The 18,522-nt window shown below is 36.3% G+C and overlaps 1 protein-coding gene across 4 annotated transcripts in view; it reads right to left on the reverse strand.

Annotated features, from left to right (window-relative positions):
* Nucleotides 1-1,693: 1,693 nt before the first annotated feature.
* LOC117570207 (terminal nucleotidyltransferase 5C) overlaps nt 1,694-18,522 on the reverse strand; it is a 70,791-nt gene continuing 53,962 nt past the window's right edge. For 2 of the 4 annotated variants that reach the window (XM_034251696.2, XM_052005222.1), the window contains one exon: nt 1,694-6,206. In XM_034251696.2, coding sequence (XP_034107587.1) covers nt 4,440-6,206 — 1,767 coding nt within the window. In that variant the 3' untranslated portion in view covers nt 1,694-4,439. Of the gene's footprint in view, nt 6,207-8,079; nt 8,496-11,513; nt 11,925-18,522 lie in introns of those variants that run through there. The other 2 variants (XM_034251697.2, XM_034251698.2) reach the window with 2 other exon arrangements.

Below are 18,522 nucleotides of genomic sequence, written 5' to 3' on the forward strand. Positions count from 1 at the left end.
TCTAAATGTTTTCTACATAACTGTTCCACCTAAAAAAAATACTCTCAAAAAAATGGAAATCAACAGCTCGAAACGCATATAAGCTCTAAAAAAAATAACCACTGTGTGGCGTGTGGCGTTTTTTCCAATTAAGCGAATGCGGCAGCCTAATTTGTCGACGTGCTGCGTGACAAAAGCTAAGTGCTCTAAGCGGCGCGTAAAAGCTTTCGTTAAATGAAAACATGGCGCCAAGTTCGAAATTTGAAAATACGAAGACATACTTAAGGAAATAATGTGGCATTTCATTTTTTACCCACTCTTTGCTAAATAATTAAACACGGTAGTAACTTGTCAATGAAGATATTTCCTTAACGCAATTTATACCGATGCTTTCAAGTCGAACGTGATTTAAGCACACCTGTTGCACATTGCCGAAAATATCTATGAACAAGCATCGTGTTTGTAGCCAGTTTGAGCCACAACAGCTTAATCAAAATGCATAAATCATAAATCATGCTAGCGGCAACAGAAGATTTGTCATATTTTATATTTACCCGCACTTATCAACACACACAGCAACAGCCGGGTTCAAGCTGAAGTCCATACACTTATGACACGGACATTAGCCAGCGCCTCTCCAAAGGCAATATTATACAATATATATGCGAGATAAAGGAAAACTTTGCGAATTAAATGCTGAGAGTGAAACCACAGGCGAAAGTTGACCAGCTAGTATCCAGTCTACCACAGATTGAATGAAGAAGATGCAGCCACAGCTGCAGCTGCAACACCAAAAACAGTTGATCATAGAGTTGTCCAGCAGTTAAAAGTTGTTTGTTGTTGCTGTTGTTGCTGGTTGTCGACTCTGTCATAATCAGCAGATGTTTGCCCGAATGAAACAGAAAAATACCAATCGAAAAAAGAAGAAAAAACAACAAAATTCGAAAGGAGGAAACACAAGCGTCAATGGCCAAGCGAAGGAGATTGTAAAAATTTGTAAAGTTGACCCCATGCGATGTTGTCCAGCAAAAGCCATCGAATTCATATCGATAAGGAAAGAAAAAGTCATTGTATTAATATTTGTGTTTTTTTGTATTTTTCGTTGGTTTTATACTTTTTAGGTATTTTTTGTTTGTTTTTATTGAAATTCCTTAGATCGCAAGAAGCGCACAGAAGTATATGGTAAATTGTTGTTGTAGATACACATAATAATTAAGATTAATATTTATATAATGTAATAAGTATGTATATGTATGGTGTGTGTGTGTGGTGTAGTGTTTCATTGTGTATGTGTGTGTGTGTAGTTTCTTTGTGTATGCTGTGTGTGTGTGTGTTTTAATTGGATATACGTCGTACATACACATATAAGTAGTATTGTATATTTAGGCATAATTATAATATTATATACAAATCTCAATAGATTGTTGATTGATTTGATTTGATTTTTCTTCTTCCTTTTTTTTGTTTGATTTCTTTATATTATGTATATATATATATATATATATATATATATGTAACTCTGTATCTGTATGGTTTTTGTTGTATAAATTTAAAATTACATGCTATGTTTTTGCAAAAAATGTCCACGCTTACAGACTATTCGCTCTATTTATCAGCTTCAATCATTCTCATCATTTTACCTATATAACTAGTAATATATATCCGATGTGCATATGTCTGCATATACATACATTATTTTTGTTGTGTTCATCTCTTGTTTTTTTTTTTTTTTTGTAGTGTGTTCTATCAAAAAATATCAAGCAGCCAGTTGTGAGCAAAGTTTCAGAAGAATTATCTTGGTTTGGAATACATCGAGGATATACATACACATACATACATATGTATATACACACATATACACAAAGCATTATAAACATTATTATGTCACAAATTTAAACTAAAGTTAATACAATACAAAAATTCAAACACAATTGCAGTTGCTTCCGAGTTGTTACAACTAAATTGAAAAGTACACAAAAGTAAAACGCCCAGAGACGAGCTTACAGTACAGTAGACTGTTAACTACAGTTAATGTTACATTTACATTTACATTTACAGTTATAGTTACAGTTTACAGTTACAGTTACAGTTTACAGTTTACAGAGTTAACAGGAAACATAGATAATTTGTTGGTTGGACTTGCAGTTTGTCTTTCATTGATTAAACATACGTACATTTACAATTATCGAAAAATTTTGTTGTTTGTTTGTTGTTTTTTTGATTTTTTTTTCGTTTTTCTTTTAAATATGATGTTCCGGAACTCTCCATCAATTCTTTATGTTTTTTTGTTGGATTATAAATATATTTGTAGATAGATAGATAGTTAGATAGTTCGATAGATAGATAGATGTATATATGTATATATATATAATATGCGTTATATGTATATCAGTTGAATCATTCATAAATTATCACCCAGCAGTTTAAACAAACAAACGAACAATCAATCCAAACTCCAGTCACTCACATTACATCACATCACATCACATCAATCAATCAATCAATCATCATGTTGCTGCTGCTGTTAAACTTCACTAGATATAGTACAATATGTATTATTTTAGATATATCATTTCTTTTTTTGTTTTTGTTTGTTTATCAACTACAGTTTTACACATTTAATTAGAAAACACTGAAAATTTGTTTATCAAACTTTATCCCCATTTTTTTTTCTTCCTTCTCTCGGCAACTCTATAAAAATGTTTCAAGTAAAAAAATTATACATATATATTTCTTTATGTTTTCTTGTTATTATCGTTTTGTTTTTGTTTTTATAGAGATTTTAATTTGTAAGTTTTGAATCTCGTTTTCCCGAATTTTCCATTGAGCAAAACGTCTTACGCTGAGATACATTTTGTGTTTAGAGAAAAGAAAAAACAAAAAACTGCACTGTGAATTGCCGAATCTAATGATTGTACAGTTAGTTCTATAGAGTCCTTAAGAGTTCTTAAATCATATACAATATATATAAATACAGTTTTTTTCATCTTCATTGTTGTGGTTTCAACTCTCTCTATCTCTCTCTTTTACTTTTACTTTTACTTTGTCAATTTCGACAGCTAAAATTTGACTAATGATATTATTGATTTATTTATTTACATTACGCATATATGTCATAATTTCTGCACTTCTATAATCATCATCCTTATCATCATCATGATCATGCTTTTCTTTTTTTGTAGAAGTATTTTTTACGTTTTTTCTTCGTTAAATATATGTATTTTTTTTTTGCTTTTTAGTATATTGGTATTTTTTTTGTTATATATGTACGTAGATAGTTTGATTGGAATTTCTAGGCGACGGTTCAGAAGCCGCTTCACGCGCTTAAAGCAATACGAACAAATTCAGAGAGAAATTCTATAATTAAATATATGTTTTTTTGTGTTTTCTTTTCTTTTTTTCTTTTTTTTGGAGGGATGCTAGGAGGTGTGTGTGTGTGTTGGATGAGCTGAAATTCGAGCAACAACAAATGAGAATAATGCAAGATTTGTTTTTTTTTTGTGTGTGCTTTTTTGCGCCGCAATTTTTTACGTTTTTTTCTTTTTTTTTATTACAAAATGAATAGTTGAGAATGTGTACGGGGAAAAGAGAGAGAAGAGGGGGGGAAGGAAGGAGGTGTAGAATTAGAAATGAAGAAATTCAATGATAATCGGTAATAAGGTTTTTCAGTAGTATACAAATTTCGAGTGTTTCTTTCTTTTTTTTCAATACAAGGAAATTTTTTTGAGCGGCGCAAAAATTGGAAAAATATTGGAAAATTAATTGTGAATGGCTTTTGTTGTTGTTATAAATTGTTGTAGAAATCTTGTTGAGATGGCTGCAAGTGCTGTTATATCGTTGCTCCTGTTGCTGTGGCTGCTGCTGGGCTTTGTTTTCCGTCTTCACTCTCTTTGCCCATCGATGTTGTTGTTGCCTTGTCTTTGTTGCTCCTCTTTTTTTAACAGCGGTCAGTTTATCATCAAAGTTGAACAACATCATCATCATCATCATCATCATCAGAAGGAACAACAGAGTTGAGTGTGAAGCTGTGTAAAGTTTTAAAGATTCGTGACATGCAAATACGAGTCCTTGCCAAGCAGCAACAAACTGGGCGACGAGCCATCGTGAGGATAAAAATATGCAAACTGTCCACTGTACGTGCCCAGCAGCTCCTGTTGTTGTTGCTGTTGTTGTTCTAGCTTGCTGTGATTGTGATGTTGCTGCTGCTGTAGTTGTTGCTGTTGCTGTTGTTTCAGACTGTAAACGGGCAAATTGCTAATCTGCTGCTGTGTCAACACCAAGCTGCCTGTGGCTGCCACATCGAGTGCTTCTCTATTGCTGTTGCTGCTGTTATTAATGTTGCTATTGCTGTTGCTCTTACTGTTGCTGTTGCTGTTGCTGTTGTTGGTATGGTTGTTGGTGTTCTCTTGTTGCTGTTGCTGTTGCTCTGGCTCTGGCTGTTGTTGTTGTTGCTGCTCCAATCACGTGCTCAACCAGGTGGAGTTGCACGTGCAAATGGTGCTGGGAATCACAGGTGCATAGTAGACGCCATTGGCATAGATGAGACCCGGCGGCCCCGCCTGTATCTGTATGGTCTGTGTTTGCGACGTCTCAGCAGCGGCTGCTACTGCTGCTACTGTTGCTGTTGTTGTGCCTGCCACTGTTGCTGCCGCTGCGGTTGCTGCTGCTGTTGGTGGCGCTGTGCTGCAACAGATGGTTGCACTGGCTGGCGCCGTCTGTTGCACATAGATCGTTTGCGTTTGCGGCGTTTGTGTTGGCGACGATGCGACCAATGCGAGCACCGGCGTCTGCCCCGCCTCCAGTTGCTGCTGCTGTTGTTGTTGCTGCTGCTGCTGTTGAAGGTATTGCTGTTGCTGGTGTTGTTGCTGCTGCTGTTGATGATGATGTTGCTGTTGATGCTGTTGATGCTGCTGATGCTGCTGTTGCTGATGGTGATGCTGATGATGCTGTTGATGATGCTGTTGATGATGTTGCTGCTGTTGTTGTTGCTGATACTGATGCTCCTGGGCCTGCTTCACCTGGTTGGCCAGCGAATGGATGAGCAACAGGGTCTGGCGACGTTCGTGGCCCATCAGACAGACGGTGGACATCTCGACGACATTGTATAAATGCATCAGGTACTCGTATTGCAGCGGCTCCTCCTCGACGCCCCAGAAATGATTACGCAAATAGGCCTCGAGCTTTGTCGTCTGCGTATTGATGTCCGGAAAATCGATAAAGAACCGCGAGCACATGTAACGCTCCAGTGTCTTGATCAGCTGCGAATCGACAGCGGTGTAATTGCGCACCAGCAGATTGCAGTATTTGAGCAAACCGCCGCCGCGTATCTCCTCCGGCTGTCGTGTTGAGATCAATTTCTTTTGCAAATGATACAGTGCCTCCTGAAAGTCGCCGTACACCGATTCACCCACCACCGTCGGGTAGAAATTCTCCGATATGGGAAGTGCGGCACAATCGTAGAACAACAGCAACGAGTCCAAAACGATTTGGAATGAGTCCACAGAGAACTCGAATTGTCGTCGCATTGTGTCCACGAATTTGAGTTCAACATTCTTGTGACCCGGCGAATTGCCCAGCGAAATGAGGGACCAGCGATCGCCATCGTTGTTGTTGTTCACCTTCACCATCTTGCCGACGTAGGCCTCCTTGAGGGAGCACGTGTAGATGCGACGCTTGCAGACGCCCTCGGGCATTAGGTCGAGCAGTGTGTTCAGCACGGCGGTCTTGACGCGATCAAAGACACGCGGCGAGCTCAGCTCAATGGCAAATATCAGATCCAGATCATTGTACGGCTGATCCTCGTTGGCCAGCACATGACTAGCGGCGCCGCCATTCAAGCGTATATCCTTGACGAGCACCCCGGCACCGCCACTGTTCACATCCGCCTCCAGCTTGCGACGCACCAGATTCACCAGATCCTTCAGCGTCACCTCCAGCGTTGGGAAATTCCCACGTCCATGGATGGCCACCTTCTCGTCCATCACATTGTGCAGCTTGCGCACCTGTTCGAATGACAGCACAGCCAAGCGTTGTGTGCCTCCAGTGTCAACGCTCTCCAACGATCCGTGGTCCGAGGTCGAGGCAATCGAGGAGCCCGAGCTGGGCGATGGCGGAGGGGTTTCGGTGCCGCCATCCGAGTGGAAACCATCGTCGATCTGGTAGACGTCCATTCTGTTGTTGCGTTGCTGATGAAATAACGGTTCGGCGGCTCCGTCTAGTGTCCCGCACTGCAAGCAGACAGTGACCGAGAGAGATAGAGAGAGGGAGAGAAATGGAGAACAGAAATTGGACGTTAGTTTTCTTTTTAGTGGCAAAACGATTGTGCTGCAATTTTATTTATCACACATTTTTCGAACGAGTCGAAAAAAAAGCAAAGCAAAGCAAAGCAGAGATGAGGTTGAGGCTGAGCTGAACAACAGCTTGCTTGGTGTATGTGTGTGTGTATGTGTGTTGGGGAAATTATAAAGTATGTGACAGTAAAATGACAAAGGATGTGACCAAAAATTATAATATTAAACAGCATAAAGCTTGGTTAAAGCTATCAGCTAATTTTGAAATTTAATTCACTTAAAAATGAAGCAAAGCTTTCTTGGAATGCCTGAAGAAGAATATTAAGCAGCTTAAAGCTTTACTTTGTTAATGAAGTGAAGCTTTCGTGGTTAAGGGTTTAACATTATTAATTAATCATGGAAGGACTGAAGACACTTTTAGCTGCTTTTTAAGTTCCCAACTACGATTAAGAGTAATTAATATACAGCTATAAAATAGATTAGATGGAATTACAAAGAATTGAACAGCGTAAAGTTTGAGATTGCTTCAAGATCAAAACTTTCTGCTATATTTGAGTTAAGCTTTTACAAAACTTTCAGTTGCTTTCGAAGTAACTAATTGTGATGAAGAATATATTGAATAATGCATTTGACATAAAAATAATAAGAAATATGAGATCAGATTGCAAAAACTTTGACAGCGTAAAGTTTAAACTTTCTTCAAGATCAAAGCTTTATGATAAACTCTTACGAAACTTGCAGCTGCTTTCGAAGTTACGTATTGTGACTAAGAATATAAAGAGCTGCGCATTTGACATAAAAATAATAAGAAATATGAGATCCCATTTTAAAAAGACTTTCAAAATCAAAGCTTTATGATAAGCTTTTACAAAACTTTCAGCTGCTTTCGAAGTTACTAATTGTGATTAATAATACATAGAACAGCGCATTTGATATTAAAATAACATGGAATATGATGAGATCAAATTTCAAAGAATTTAACCGCATAAAGCTTTATTCCATTATAAGCGCTTACGAAACTTTCAGCTGCTTTCGAAGCTACTAATTATGATGTATGAGAAGAATGTTCAACAAATAATGTTTTCTTTAACTGAAGTGTAACCTAATCTTGGTGGTAACTTTCAGCTGCTTTAAAAAGCAACTTTTTACTATTTCACATCGAGTGGTAATAGAAAATGTCTGCGAATAGATTTTCTCAGCTGCAGGTAAGAACTTTTTATATTAATTCAAGCTTTTATCGTATTGCGGCTTTCGAAAATCATTACTCGAGTAATATAAGTCACTTTTGATGCATCGTTACGCTCGAAGTGACAATAAAAGTCACATTTCTAATGGAAATATAGTAACAGCTGCTTCATTAAACTGTTTGTGCGACTGGCGAAGAGGAGAGCACATCATTATATTATATTATTTTGTTGCCGAGTGTAGTATTCTCTCATTTATTCATTTTATTTAGTTTTCGGCATTTTATTGCCACCAATGCCAACAAATTGCCGCCCGGGGTCTGTTGGCTGTTGCTTTAATTAATTAATTTGCTTTAAATTTGCTCAATTTCGCATGAGGAAGAATCTCTTTCTCCGCTCTCCTCTCTCTTCCCTCTCTCTGTCTCTCTATCTTCCTCCCTCTTGCACTCATCATTCGCTCTATTTGGTTGTCGCACCGCCTACATATGCGTCTATATAATATGTTCTATAATTTTGTGGCGTTGTTTTTTTTTTGTGTTCCCACATTTAATATGTTGTTGTTTATTTCCCTTCCTCTTTTTTCTCGTTGTTAATTTATTTGTTTATTATTAACGTTTAGCGCTCACCGTTCCACGTTTTTGTCTTTTGGGTGTTTGAGGAAGTTCTTTTCGTTTTCGGCTGCTCAAAACACACAAAATTAAATTTTTCAGTTCAGTTTGTCAAAAGCGACCAAAAACAGAAATTCTTGTTCAAAATATCCGCGTTGTTATCGAATGTCTCGATGTGTCGTCTCTCTTTCTCTTTCCACTCTCTGTCCTTTTCTTTTTTCAGATTGCTTCGCTACTGTTTTAGGGGTCTAGAGTGAGTCTATCAGCTTTGGCATCGACAACGACTTCAACAACATGTGGGTCTGGGTCTTGGCTATGCTTAGTTCTTTCTTCTTATCTCCTTTAGCGTTCTTAGGCTCGGCTCTATCTTACATTAAGAATACCCTGTATAGTGCAGAGTGCAGGTATTTTGATTCTTTGTTTGCTTGAGGCGAGTGTTTTTTCTAGTGTCTCGAAGTTTTAGAGTTTTCTTAACTGACTTTTATCTCAAAAACTAGGTGATGAAAATGTTTTTGAAATAACATTTTACTATTATATTTTCTATTTAAAAATATATATATTTTTTGTATTAAACTAATTTATTATATTCTATCTACTCTCATCTTGTTTTTATTTATTTTCTTTCAGAATTCTTCTTTCTTTATATTTGTTTATTTTATTGGTTTGTTTTATTAAAAAATTCTTCTTTCTTTATAATTGTATTTTAAGAAATTAGCTTTCGTTATATATTTTATTTATTTATTTTAAGAATTCTTTCTTCATTTCTTCTTTTTTTTTTTAATTAATCTATTATATTCTATCAACTCAATATGTTTTTGTACACATTGTTTTTTTTTTTTTTTTAAGAATTCTTCTTTTTCGTATTTGTTTATTTCATTTCATTTAGTTTTTTTAAGAATACGTCTTTCTTTATATTTGTTTAATTTATTTTTATTTTCTTTTTCAAATTCTTGCTTTATATATGCTTTTTTTATAGTATTATATTTTATTTTTTGAATTCTTCATTCGCTATTTTTGTTTATTTTATTTTATTTCTTTTTTAAGAAATCTTTTTTCTTTTCATTTGTATATTTTGTTTTATATGATCTAGATATAGTTTCTCTCTATGGTTTCTCAACCTAGGGTATCTTCGCATTGCATTCATTTATTTTCTGTTTCTGCCACTGCGTGGCGTCTCTTGCATCGGTGTATGTGTGTGACTGTGTTTGTGTGTCGCCTACTTTATCATTTTGTTTGTGCGTTTCACAAACAAAAAAAAAAAACAATTGAATTTTTTCTGGCACAGAGGCGGCAAGCGAAATGTCTCGAGATATGTATGAACATACATAAATCTGTATCTGTATCTGTATATATATATTATATAGTATATAGCGTAGCTCGATGAGCATAGCGACTGAATGCGTGCAAATATTCCGAGAGCTATAAACTAATTCAAATAGATTCTTGCGTGCCTCTAGCGATGCGAATGATTCACAGTCTGCGAGCTAACCTAAGTAGCGTCGTTTACACGATCCGCACTATTCACGATAACTATTTGTATGTACGTTTGTGTGTGTTGGTTAGTTATCTAGCTGTGTGTTTACACGCTATTCATTATGAGTTAGCTTTGCCTCGTTATCACACTGAGCGACAACAATCTACAATTAACCTGACAACAACAACAATAACAATAACAACCACAACAGCAATCACAAAACTAATTACTTTCTTTTCTTGCTATAATACTGGCCTAATAAACATTGTGATAAATGCAAAAAGCGAAAGGATAAACACCAAAACGCAACGCAATAAAACTTGTGACTCATTGGCGAAAAAGTTAATTCACAAAAGAGTTCCAAAGAGATAAAAACTAGATAAATCGCGAATAAATACGATTCCACAGAATTCCACTTTGTTCTCTGTGTTTAAGCCACGTGTAAACTCGAGCATAATTTACAACAAGCGAGCCTGCAACATTTTTTCGTTGTGTGCTTAAATGATTTGTTGTTTTATTTATTATTTATTAATTGCCTTTGACGTGCTGTGTAATTGCAATTGTTTAGTATTATAGTATTGCATTTTCATGAAGCAACACACATTTTCTTTTTTCCATTTTTCAACTACAATAATTGATCGCACATTTCATCAATTTGCTGGCCAATATCTTTCGTAACTTTTCGTCACTCTGTGTATATATACGCTATGTACATCTGAATGTACGATAAATGTGTATTTGTGTCAGAGAGCTGGCAACAAATTGAAATTTGAAATTTGACTTTCTCCTGTCATAGCACAACAACAACAACAACAACAGCAACAACAACAAGAGCGAATCACACAAATCGCATACATAATTCAATTAACACAATAACTGAAATTAACACATAATTTCTTCAACTAATTAAATGCACTTATTTTTGTTTTTGTTTTTTTTTTGCTCTTCTTGCTTTTGACACCATTTCTGACATTGTTTGGCTGCGACAAAAAAAAACCCAAAATTATAACAATTTTAATTAAATTTACGCAGGCTTTCGATTGTAGTGTTGATAAGGCGAGTGTGTGCGAGAGAGAGAGAGGGGCAAGAAAGGGAGGAAGGGAGAGAGTGCCAAAGCGTGTTTGCACTTTCTTGTACCCTGTACTCGAGTTGAACAAGCTGCTTTTTAGTGTGAATAGTGTGAACCTTGAACAATATGTGGTAAAGCATAAAGAATTTGCAGTCACAAGTTCACAAAGTACAGCGTATACCCTGTAAAACTAAAGGTAAAGGGTAAGTGCTAGTCAGGCATTTAGTTGATTCGTTTTTTCATTAATTGGCTAGCGTTGTGATAAAATACTTTTTTTTTTGCCATTTGCCATTTTTGCTACATTTATTTCAGTTTTTTCTTGTCGAATTTCACAATGTATTCGTTGAACCTCTACTCCCAGGTGTGTGCGTGTGTGTATGTGTGTGTGTGTTTGTGTGTTATTCGTGTGTACTTTTTCCACAAATAAAATAAATTAACGCTGCAATTTTCACCAATTTCATCTGAGCATTTATTTTGTTGCTCATACACAATGAGTAAACATCATTATGTATTCTCATGATGCTGTTGCTGATCATGATGATTATGTTGCAGTTGTTGCATAGCAACTCGCACACACACACACACACACACATACAGAGGCGATACCAAGACACGCAAACAGGTGTATGGCGTGCTGGCCTAGACAGCAGACTGGTCTCAAATAAAAGTGAAAATCGTTGTTTTTTCTCCTTCTTTCTGCTGCAGCAAAAATACAACAAAAAAAAGAGAAAAACGCAACAGCCACAACAACAACAAACGGTGGCAGAAAGTCTTTGCAAAGCAAAGCTCAAACAAGTGTAACTTAGCAGCTGTGTCTGTGCGATGTCCAAAACGCAAAAACAAATATGGATTCCGTATGAAGGTATGTAAGTATGTATGTAAGTGGCTTAGGGGGAGGGGCAGTATTACCGTTAAACTGGCGAAGACGACGCACCCGCGACTGCGACTGCGAATGTTGCTTTTGCTTTTTTTTTTATTTCTTATTTATTTGGCGTTTGGGCTCTTCGTTTTTTTTTGTTTTTTGTATTTTCTTCACTTTTTTTTTTTTTTTTTTTTAGCACACTGCGTGTATCAATCGAGCAATTGAATTTCGTTTTAAAATTATATGCCGCGAGTATCTTATTATAATTTCACACAATTGGCCACACAGAAACAACAACGACGAACTAGATGCAGCCACACAACTCACGAAAAACACAGACACAAGCACACACACACACACTTGATTATTATGCTTTTGAAATTTTGTTGTTTGAAAAGCTAATGGCGCCGCGCGTTCGTTCCGTTTGCTAGCGTCGTGTGTTGCGTTGCGTTGCGCGTTTGAAAACCAAATGAAATTGAAATGCTTATTAGAATATTCGCGAGTGAGCGCAGCGCAGCGCGGCGCTGCGTCGGCTCGCTGCCAGCAGAGCAGCACCGAAAGCTTTAGTCAGCTGACGTCACAACGCGCTGCCGCAGCGCTCACCGTACACCGAAACGAGTGAGAGAGAGCGAGTGAGTGAGAGCGACGCGCAGTGACTGAGTGAGTGAGTGAATGTGTCTTTTTTGAGTGAGTGAGCGTCGGAGAGTGACTTGAGCACAATTTTGAGCATGTTTGGCTGCCCCTATATACGCGTCTGTATGTGTGTGTGTGTGTGTGTTTTTAGAAGGGCAAGCATAAGCATAGTTGCAGGTAATTCTGACGGTCGCTCGGTTAGTCGGTCGCACAGTTCGTCGTCGTACATTCAGTTCGTCGATCTGTCCGTTTGTCGGTCGACTGCTGCAATGCGGGCGCTGCTTGCTCGCTCGCTCGCTCAGCTGATAAAGCGATCATGCACATTTCTGTTGATGTATGCAACTGCGTGCGTGAGTGCATGTGTGCATGTGTGCGTGTCTCATGTCTGTGTGTTTTTTAGCTGAGCTGATTTTATGCCTTATTCGTAATGCATTTTTGCTGCTTGCCCAGTTTTCGATTTCATTATTTCTTGTAGTCGTTTTAGTTTTTTCATTTATTAAATTTCGTTTTTTTTTTCGTTTCTTCTCTCTTGCTATTTAGCTATTCTCATTGTTGTTGTTGTTGTTGGGTGTTGTGGTGGTGTTGCCGCAACGCAAATTACTTAAATACTTTACTTCTTTTTTTTTTGGTATTTTTGTTGTTGTTGTGTGCTAAGTTTGCTTTGCTACGTACGCTTTGCGGTGTCCAATCTATTTTTAGACTGCTTGCTTTGTTTTTTTTTTCTTTTACTAATTATCCGTCGCGTTGCCCCCACCCCACTCATCACTTAGTGGCCAACGCTGATAAGAGTGAAGAGCAAAGCGCGCTTAGTATAGGAAATAGCTCAAAAGCTCATTTGTCGCTGTTTCTGCACTTAATGAACCAAGGCGACAGAAGCAGCAAATGAGTTTCGTAGCAAACAGCTGCTGTGTTTGTTTGCTGCACTTAATGAACCAAGGCGACAGAAGCAGCAAATGAGTTTCGTAGCAAACAGCTGCTGTGTTTGCTGCACTTAATGAACCGAGGCGAAAGGAGCAGCACATGAGTTTCGTAGCAAAGAGCTGCTGTGTTTGTTTGCTGCACCTAATGCAATGAGTTTCGTAGCAAACAGTTGATGTGTTTGTTGATCTCGTTTTGGAGTCAATTATGTAATGATAAATGCCCCATTTGAAGCTTGAGCTTTTACGCAAAATGCGTCTAAAAATAGCACTCATAATTATATATTCGAGATAATTGCCATATTATTCATTTATTTTATTTGTGTCTGCGCCTGTGTCTGTGTATAGCGCATAATTTTGTTTGGCCTTTCAATGTGTGTTTTTTTATATTTTTATTCGCAAATAGGCATAATCATAAACCAGAGAGCTTTATATATTTTACTTGGGGCCAGCCACAGATACAGATACAGATACAATTATAGCGGCTACACAGCATTGTGCCGTTACTTTGGCATTTTGCATGGCACAGAACTCGCGATGCGATGATCGGGCATTTATTATTACCGCTGGCTTTCTGGCTGGCTGTGGCCTGTGGTTCAATGTTAATCAGCAGCTTAAATCGAAACACAACAACAACAACAAAAGAAACACGCACACACACACACACACACACACCCATTATGTGTGTTGTACTCGAATGCAAGTAACGCAATTCGAGTGGCCAAAAAGATTAATGTTGTTTTTTAGCCTTTATGATGGTTGGCCCCCCACCGCACAGTTAACGAACACAATAGCAACAACTACAGCTCAACTTCAGTTTCAACTTCAGTGCGCTAATGTATCTTGCAGATACACATGCACTGCAGCGAAAAAAAGGCCGCGACTTTTGCTGGTTTCTGACAGCTGTTCCCCTCCCACACTCATCTCCCCCCTCCCTCCCTCACCAACACACCCCCTTCGCCTCCTTCTTTGTTGTTGTTGTTATGAATGCCATTTATTGTAGCTGTATCTGTTACCATATAAATGTATCTGTATCTATAGCCACTTGTAGCTACGACTGATGATGATGATGCTGATGATGCTGGTGCTGTGTTGCCTTTGCGCTCTTTGGCAAGACTCGCGCTCAGTCGGTGCGACCCTGACCTAATAAGTATGCGCAAGCGCAAATTGTCTGTTTTGTTGTGGTGTTTTGTATCTTGTATCTTGTATCTTTCACGACTCTGCGTTCTGCACGTCATCTACATTTCGTATATAGTTTTAGGTGTGACCTTAATCAATATATATTTTCGGTTTGCTGTTTGGAAAATGTCAAACGAAAGTGCGACACAAAGTTCCAATTCCAATTCCAAATCCAAATCCAAATCGAAATCCAATTTCGTTTCCAATTCCAATATGAATACCAAAATCAAATCAAATCGAATCGAATACCAAATTCTAGCGCGCCTTCAATGCAAATGAAGCTTAATTATTATGCCGGGCCGAGCACAGAGCGCCAAGTGCCAAATTGAAACCGGTTCGACCGACATTTCAAATACGTGTATAGCGGGCTATGCGACTACAATTCAATTATACAACAACTACGGAGACACAGAGAGACGGACGGACGGACAGAAAGACGGTTAGACAGGCAGTCGAACCTTGCTTAGCCAGGCCAAAACACACAGACACACACAACGAGATTCACTTGCGGTTTTTGGCATAGTTTCACATACCCCAAACTGAGGTCGCCAACTGAGGGAGAGAGAGACAGACGGAGAGAGGGAGACAGAGAAAGGGAACGAGACCGAAAATGAAAGTGCAGCGAGAATTTCCAGAGTCAGCTTTGATGATGATGACGGAAATGGTTTCCATTTGATAGCCGCAACAACAACAAAAGCATTTCTTTGGGCTTTCGGAACTGCAAGCAAAAGGGACAGAAGAGATGAGGAGAGGGGGAGAGGGGGGGGGGGGGGTAGTGTATACATAGTATGTCTGTATATTGATTGGCTTTCGTTTGACGTTCGCTTCGCCTCGCCTCGCTTTGCTTTGCTTTGCTTTGGTTTTTGTTTATTTCATTTTCGGTTTCGGTTTCAGTTTTAGTTTCAGTTAATCTTGACCCGACGGTACAAAACGTGACCGAGCGAGACGGCAAGCACATTTGCCATCTCACTCTAACGAACAGCAGCAGCGGCAATAAATCGAAAACCAAACTGACACGAGTCTCGACTCGAGGCCCATTGACGTTGAACGTTAAAAGGAAGCACGACACGAAAAATTTGAATAATTAAATTACTTTTCTTTCGCGTTGTCTTTCATTAGGCTTGCATTGTCTACGTTGCTCTGTTCCCCCTCCCCTTCCCCCTCCCTCTTTTCGAAAACCTATTTTTAACTTGCACAAAGCAGTTATGTAACAATGAACAATACGAAAAAAAATCAGCTAATTGGTCCACACTCAGCTATAGAATGATTTAGAATAATTATTTAGCACTGCGCTAAAAATTCATTTACCCAATTTAATTGCAGCCTCATTAAAACAGCGCACAGCAACAACAAAAACTAAATAAAAACCCAAACAAAATTAGAAAGTTTGTGCTAAATAACAAATTGTCAACTATGATATTATCACATCATCATCATCATCATATGTTTAGGTTCTGCTGCCCTAGAAGTATCTCATAGATACGCGACAGTAGACGCTCTCAATTGTGATCGCATTTGTGTAAATATTATTAAACATTAATATTTGAATGTGCCCATAAACTCAATGTGCAAGTGTCACATCTATGTTAGTTCTCTATTTGTCGAGGCAATTCAAATTCGAGTACATTACCAACAAACAGCTGCAGTCGTGGCACAACAAAAAGTATCTCGTGATTACAAGCGTTTATTTACCTACAACGAAAACGAATCGAAATGTGTTTATTAGTTAAATGTCAATTGTGTAATAAAAAACAAATAAATAATAGTTTTTAAACTATATATTAATATTTAATGAAAAATACTATTTATACATAAAATATACTATATGTATAAATGGTATATTTTATGAATAACTAAAAATACTATTTATACATAAAATATACTATATTTATACCATTCTATTATAAATAGTATTTTTTCATTTTTATTAAAGAATTTATATCTTTTATATTATTAATACAAAATATACCATTTACCCATAAAATATACTATATGCATAAATGGTATATTTTATGTATAAATAGTACTTCATTTTTATTAAAGAATTTATATCTTAAAAGTATATTATTAATAAAAAATACTATTTACAATGCATATAGTATATTTTATGTATAGATAGCATTTTTTAATTTTTATCAAAGAATTTATATCTTAAAAGTATATTATTAATTAAAAAATTACTATTTATTCATAAAATATACTATATACGTACAAATATACTGTATACATATATTATATATTATGTGTAAATAGTATTTTATATAAACAATATACTATTTGTATATAAGTACTTTGATAAAAATTAGCTTTCTCCCTTTTTAAATTCTGAAATGAACATTTCTATGCCATAACAAACTGAATTTATTGAATTAGAATAACAATTTATCACACATAGCTAACAAATATGAACTTGAAAATTAATAACAGTCAATAAATTGTTAACAATAAGTATTTTCGTAGCTAATCATTATCCATTTAGAATAGTTTTAGCTAAAATAATTTGACTTTTAATTCAAGGTAAAATAAATCCACTTTTTTAAACAATCCAACTAAACTTAACAAGCAAATAATCAAATATATAAATTCAAATAGGTTTAGCAACTAAATAAATATAAAAATTCATATAAGTTCATAGCGAAGCAATAAACAAATCTGCATTGATATTGTCAAAGCAAATAAATAAACTTGCCGCTCTCTTTGGCCTTTTATTGCAAACAAAAAAAGCTATTAATATCAAATATAATTTATATAACTTGAAGTGTTGCTCTTATTCCAAATGGGATTTGCTTTTCAATGAGTTCTAATCGTTGCAGCAGATAAAATTAGAAATCACTTTTGCTTTCAATGCAAATGTCAAAACCTTAACTGAAACCTAAATTCAAATTTAAATTCAAATCAAGTCGGGCGTCTGCTTAACTGTTTATATAACAGAGTGATCACAATTTCGAGTTTTTAAAGTATTTAACAAAATAAATTGAACAATAGGGAACATGATTATCTACTGTGTAAACTTGACGTCTTGAGTCTAATCAAATCTGTCCACATTGCGAATGTTGAAACAGCTGTCTCAGTTATTATTTCGAGTATTTGCCTATTTGCTGCCTCCTCCATCATAATTAGCATTCGCGAATTTTGAGCAAAAGAACAGCTGTTTGTGGGTTTCACTTTACGAAAAGAAAGAGAATATGGCGCAAACAATCTGGTTAATGGCGAAAAATAATTGTGAATGCGAGGAGTACATTACGTTGATTAGTTTGCCTGACGACGACGACGTGCAGTCAACAAACAACTTGCGCTTATCACGATCAGCAGTTATCATGATACCATTTTATTAGGCTTTTTCACGAACAGAACAAGCGAACGTAACTCAAAGTCTACTATGGGAGATATTGCTTTGGTTACAATGTATCAAAACAGAAAGAGAGAGAGAGAGAATATACTCTAGTAAAGCTAAACACAACCACACACACAACGAACACTTGCGGATCATGTGTATTACCTGTCAAACTGCGACATTCTATTTGGTTGCGCCAAAGCAGATGTGTTCTCAGGAAGCAATTGATAGCGCCGCACAACATTTGTGGCACGAAATCATTTGTCAATTTTAATTACAATTCCCATGACAGCAACAACAACAACAACTCACAACTCGCGTTCTCAAGGGGCATATGTGACCAAAAAAAAAGATATAAACATAGAAAGAACTAAAATTATACACGACTTTAAGTTACTCTTGAAAAGATCATTATTTCATTACTTGTTTTATACTACAATATGATATTATACTTTGTTCTCTATATAGCCTTCGGTATATTTCAGTATTTTTGCGGTATATTTGATAAAAACATACCAAGAACTTAACATGACACGATTTCAAGTTACTTTATTAAAATCAGCGATATAAAATTGGTACAATCTCGTATATTTTGTACCAATACGAATATACTAAATATAGCTTTCGGTATATATTAGTATTTGTGGGGTATATTAATTAGATATAAACATTACAAGAACTATAAATGACACGACTTCAAGATACTCTAGAAATGGGTAATATATTTTATTTTTATACTTAAAGCTGGTATATTTTGTAAAAATACTAAATACTTTGGTATATTTTTGTATTTTTGCGGTACATTAATTTGATATAAACATAACCAAAACAACAACAAAAGTATAAAATATTAAAATTAATGTATTTATTTTATTTAACTGTTATTACCAGCAATTAAGCGATGTCGAGGCCAGCAGGGCGTATACTTAATATGTGCTAAATAATAATAAAATAGGCTAAACAACTATTAAAGTGTATCATGAACATATTTGT

Source organism: Drosophila albomicans, chromosome 3 (genome assembly GCF_009650485.2).
Source record: "Drosophila albomicans strain 15112-1751.03 chromosome 3, ASM965048v2, whole genome shotgun sequence".
Lineage (NCBI taxonomy): Eukaryota > Metazoa > Arthropoda > Insecta > Diptera > Drosophilidae > Drosophila > Drosophila albomicans.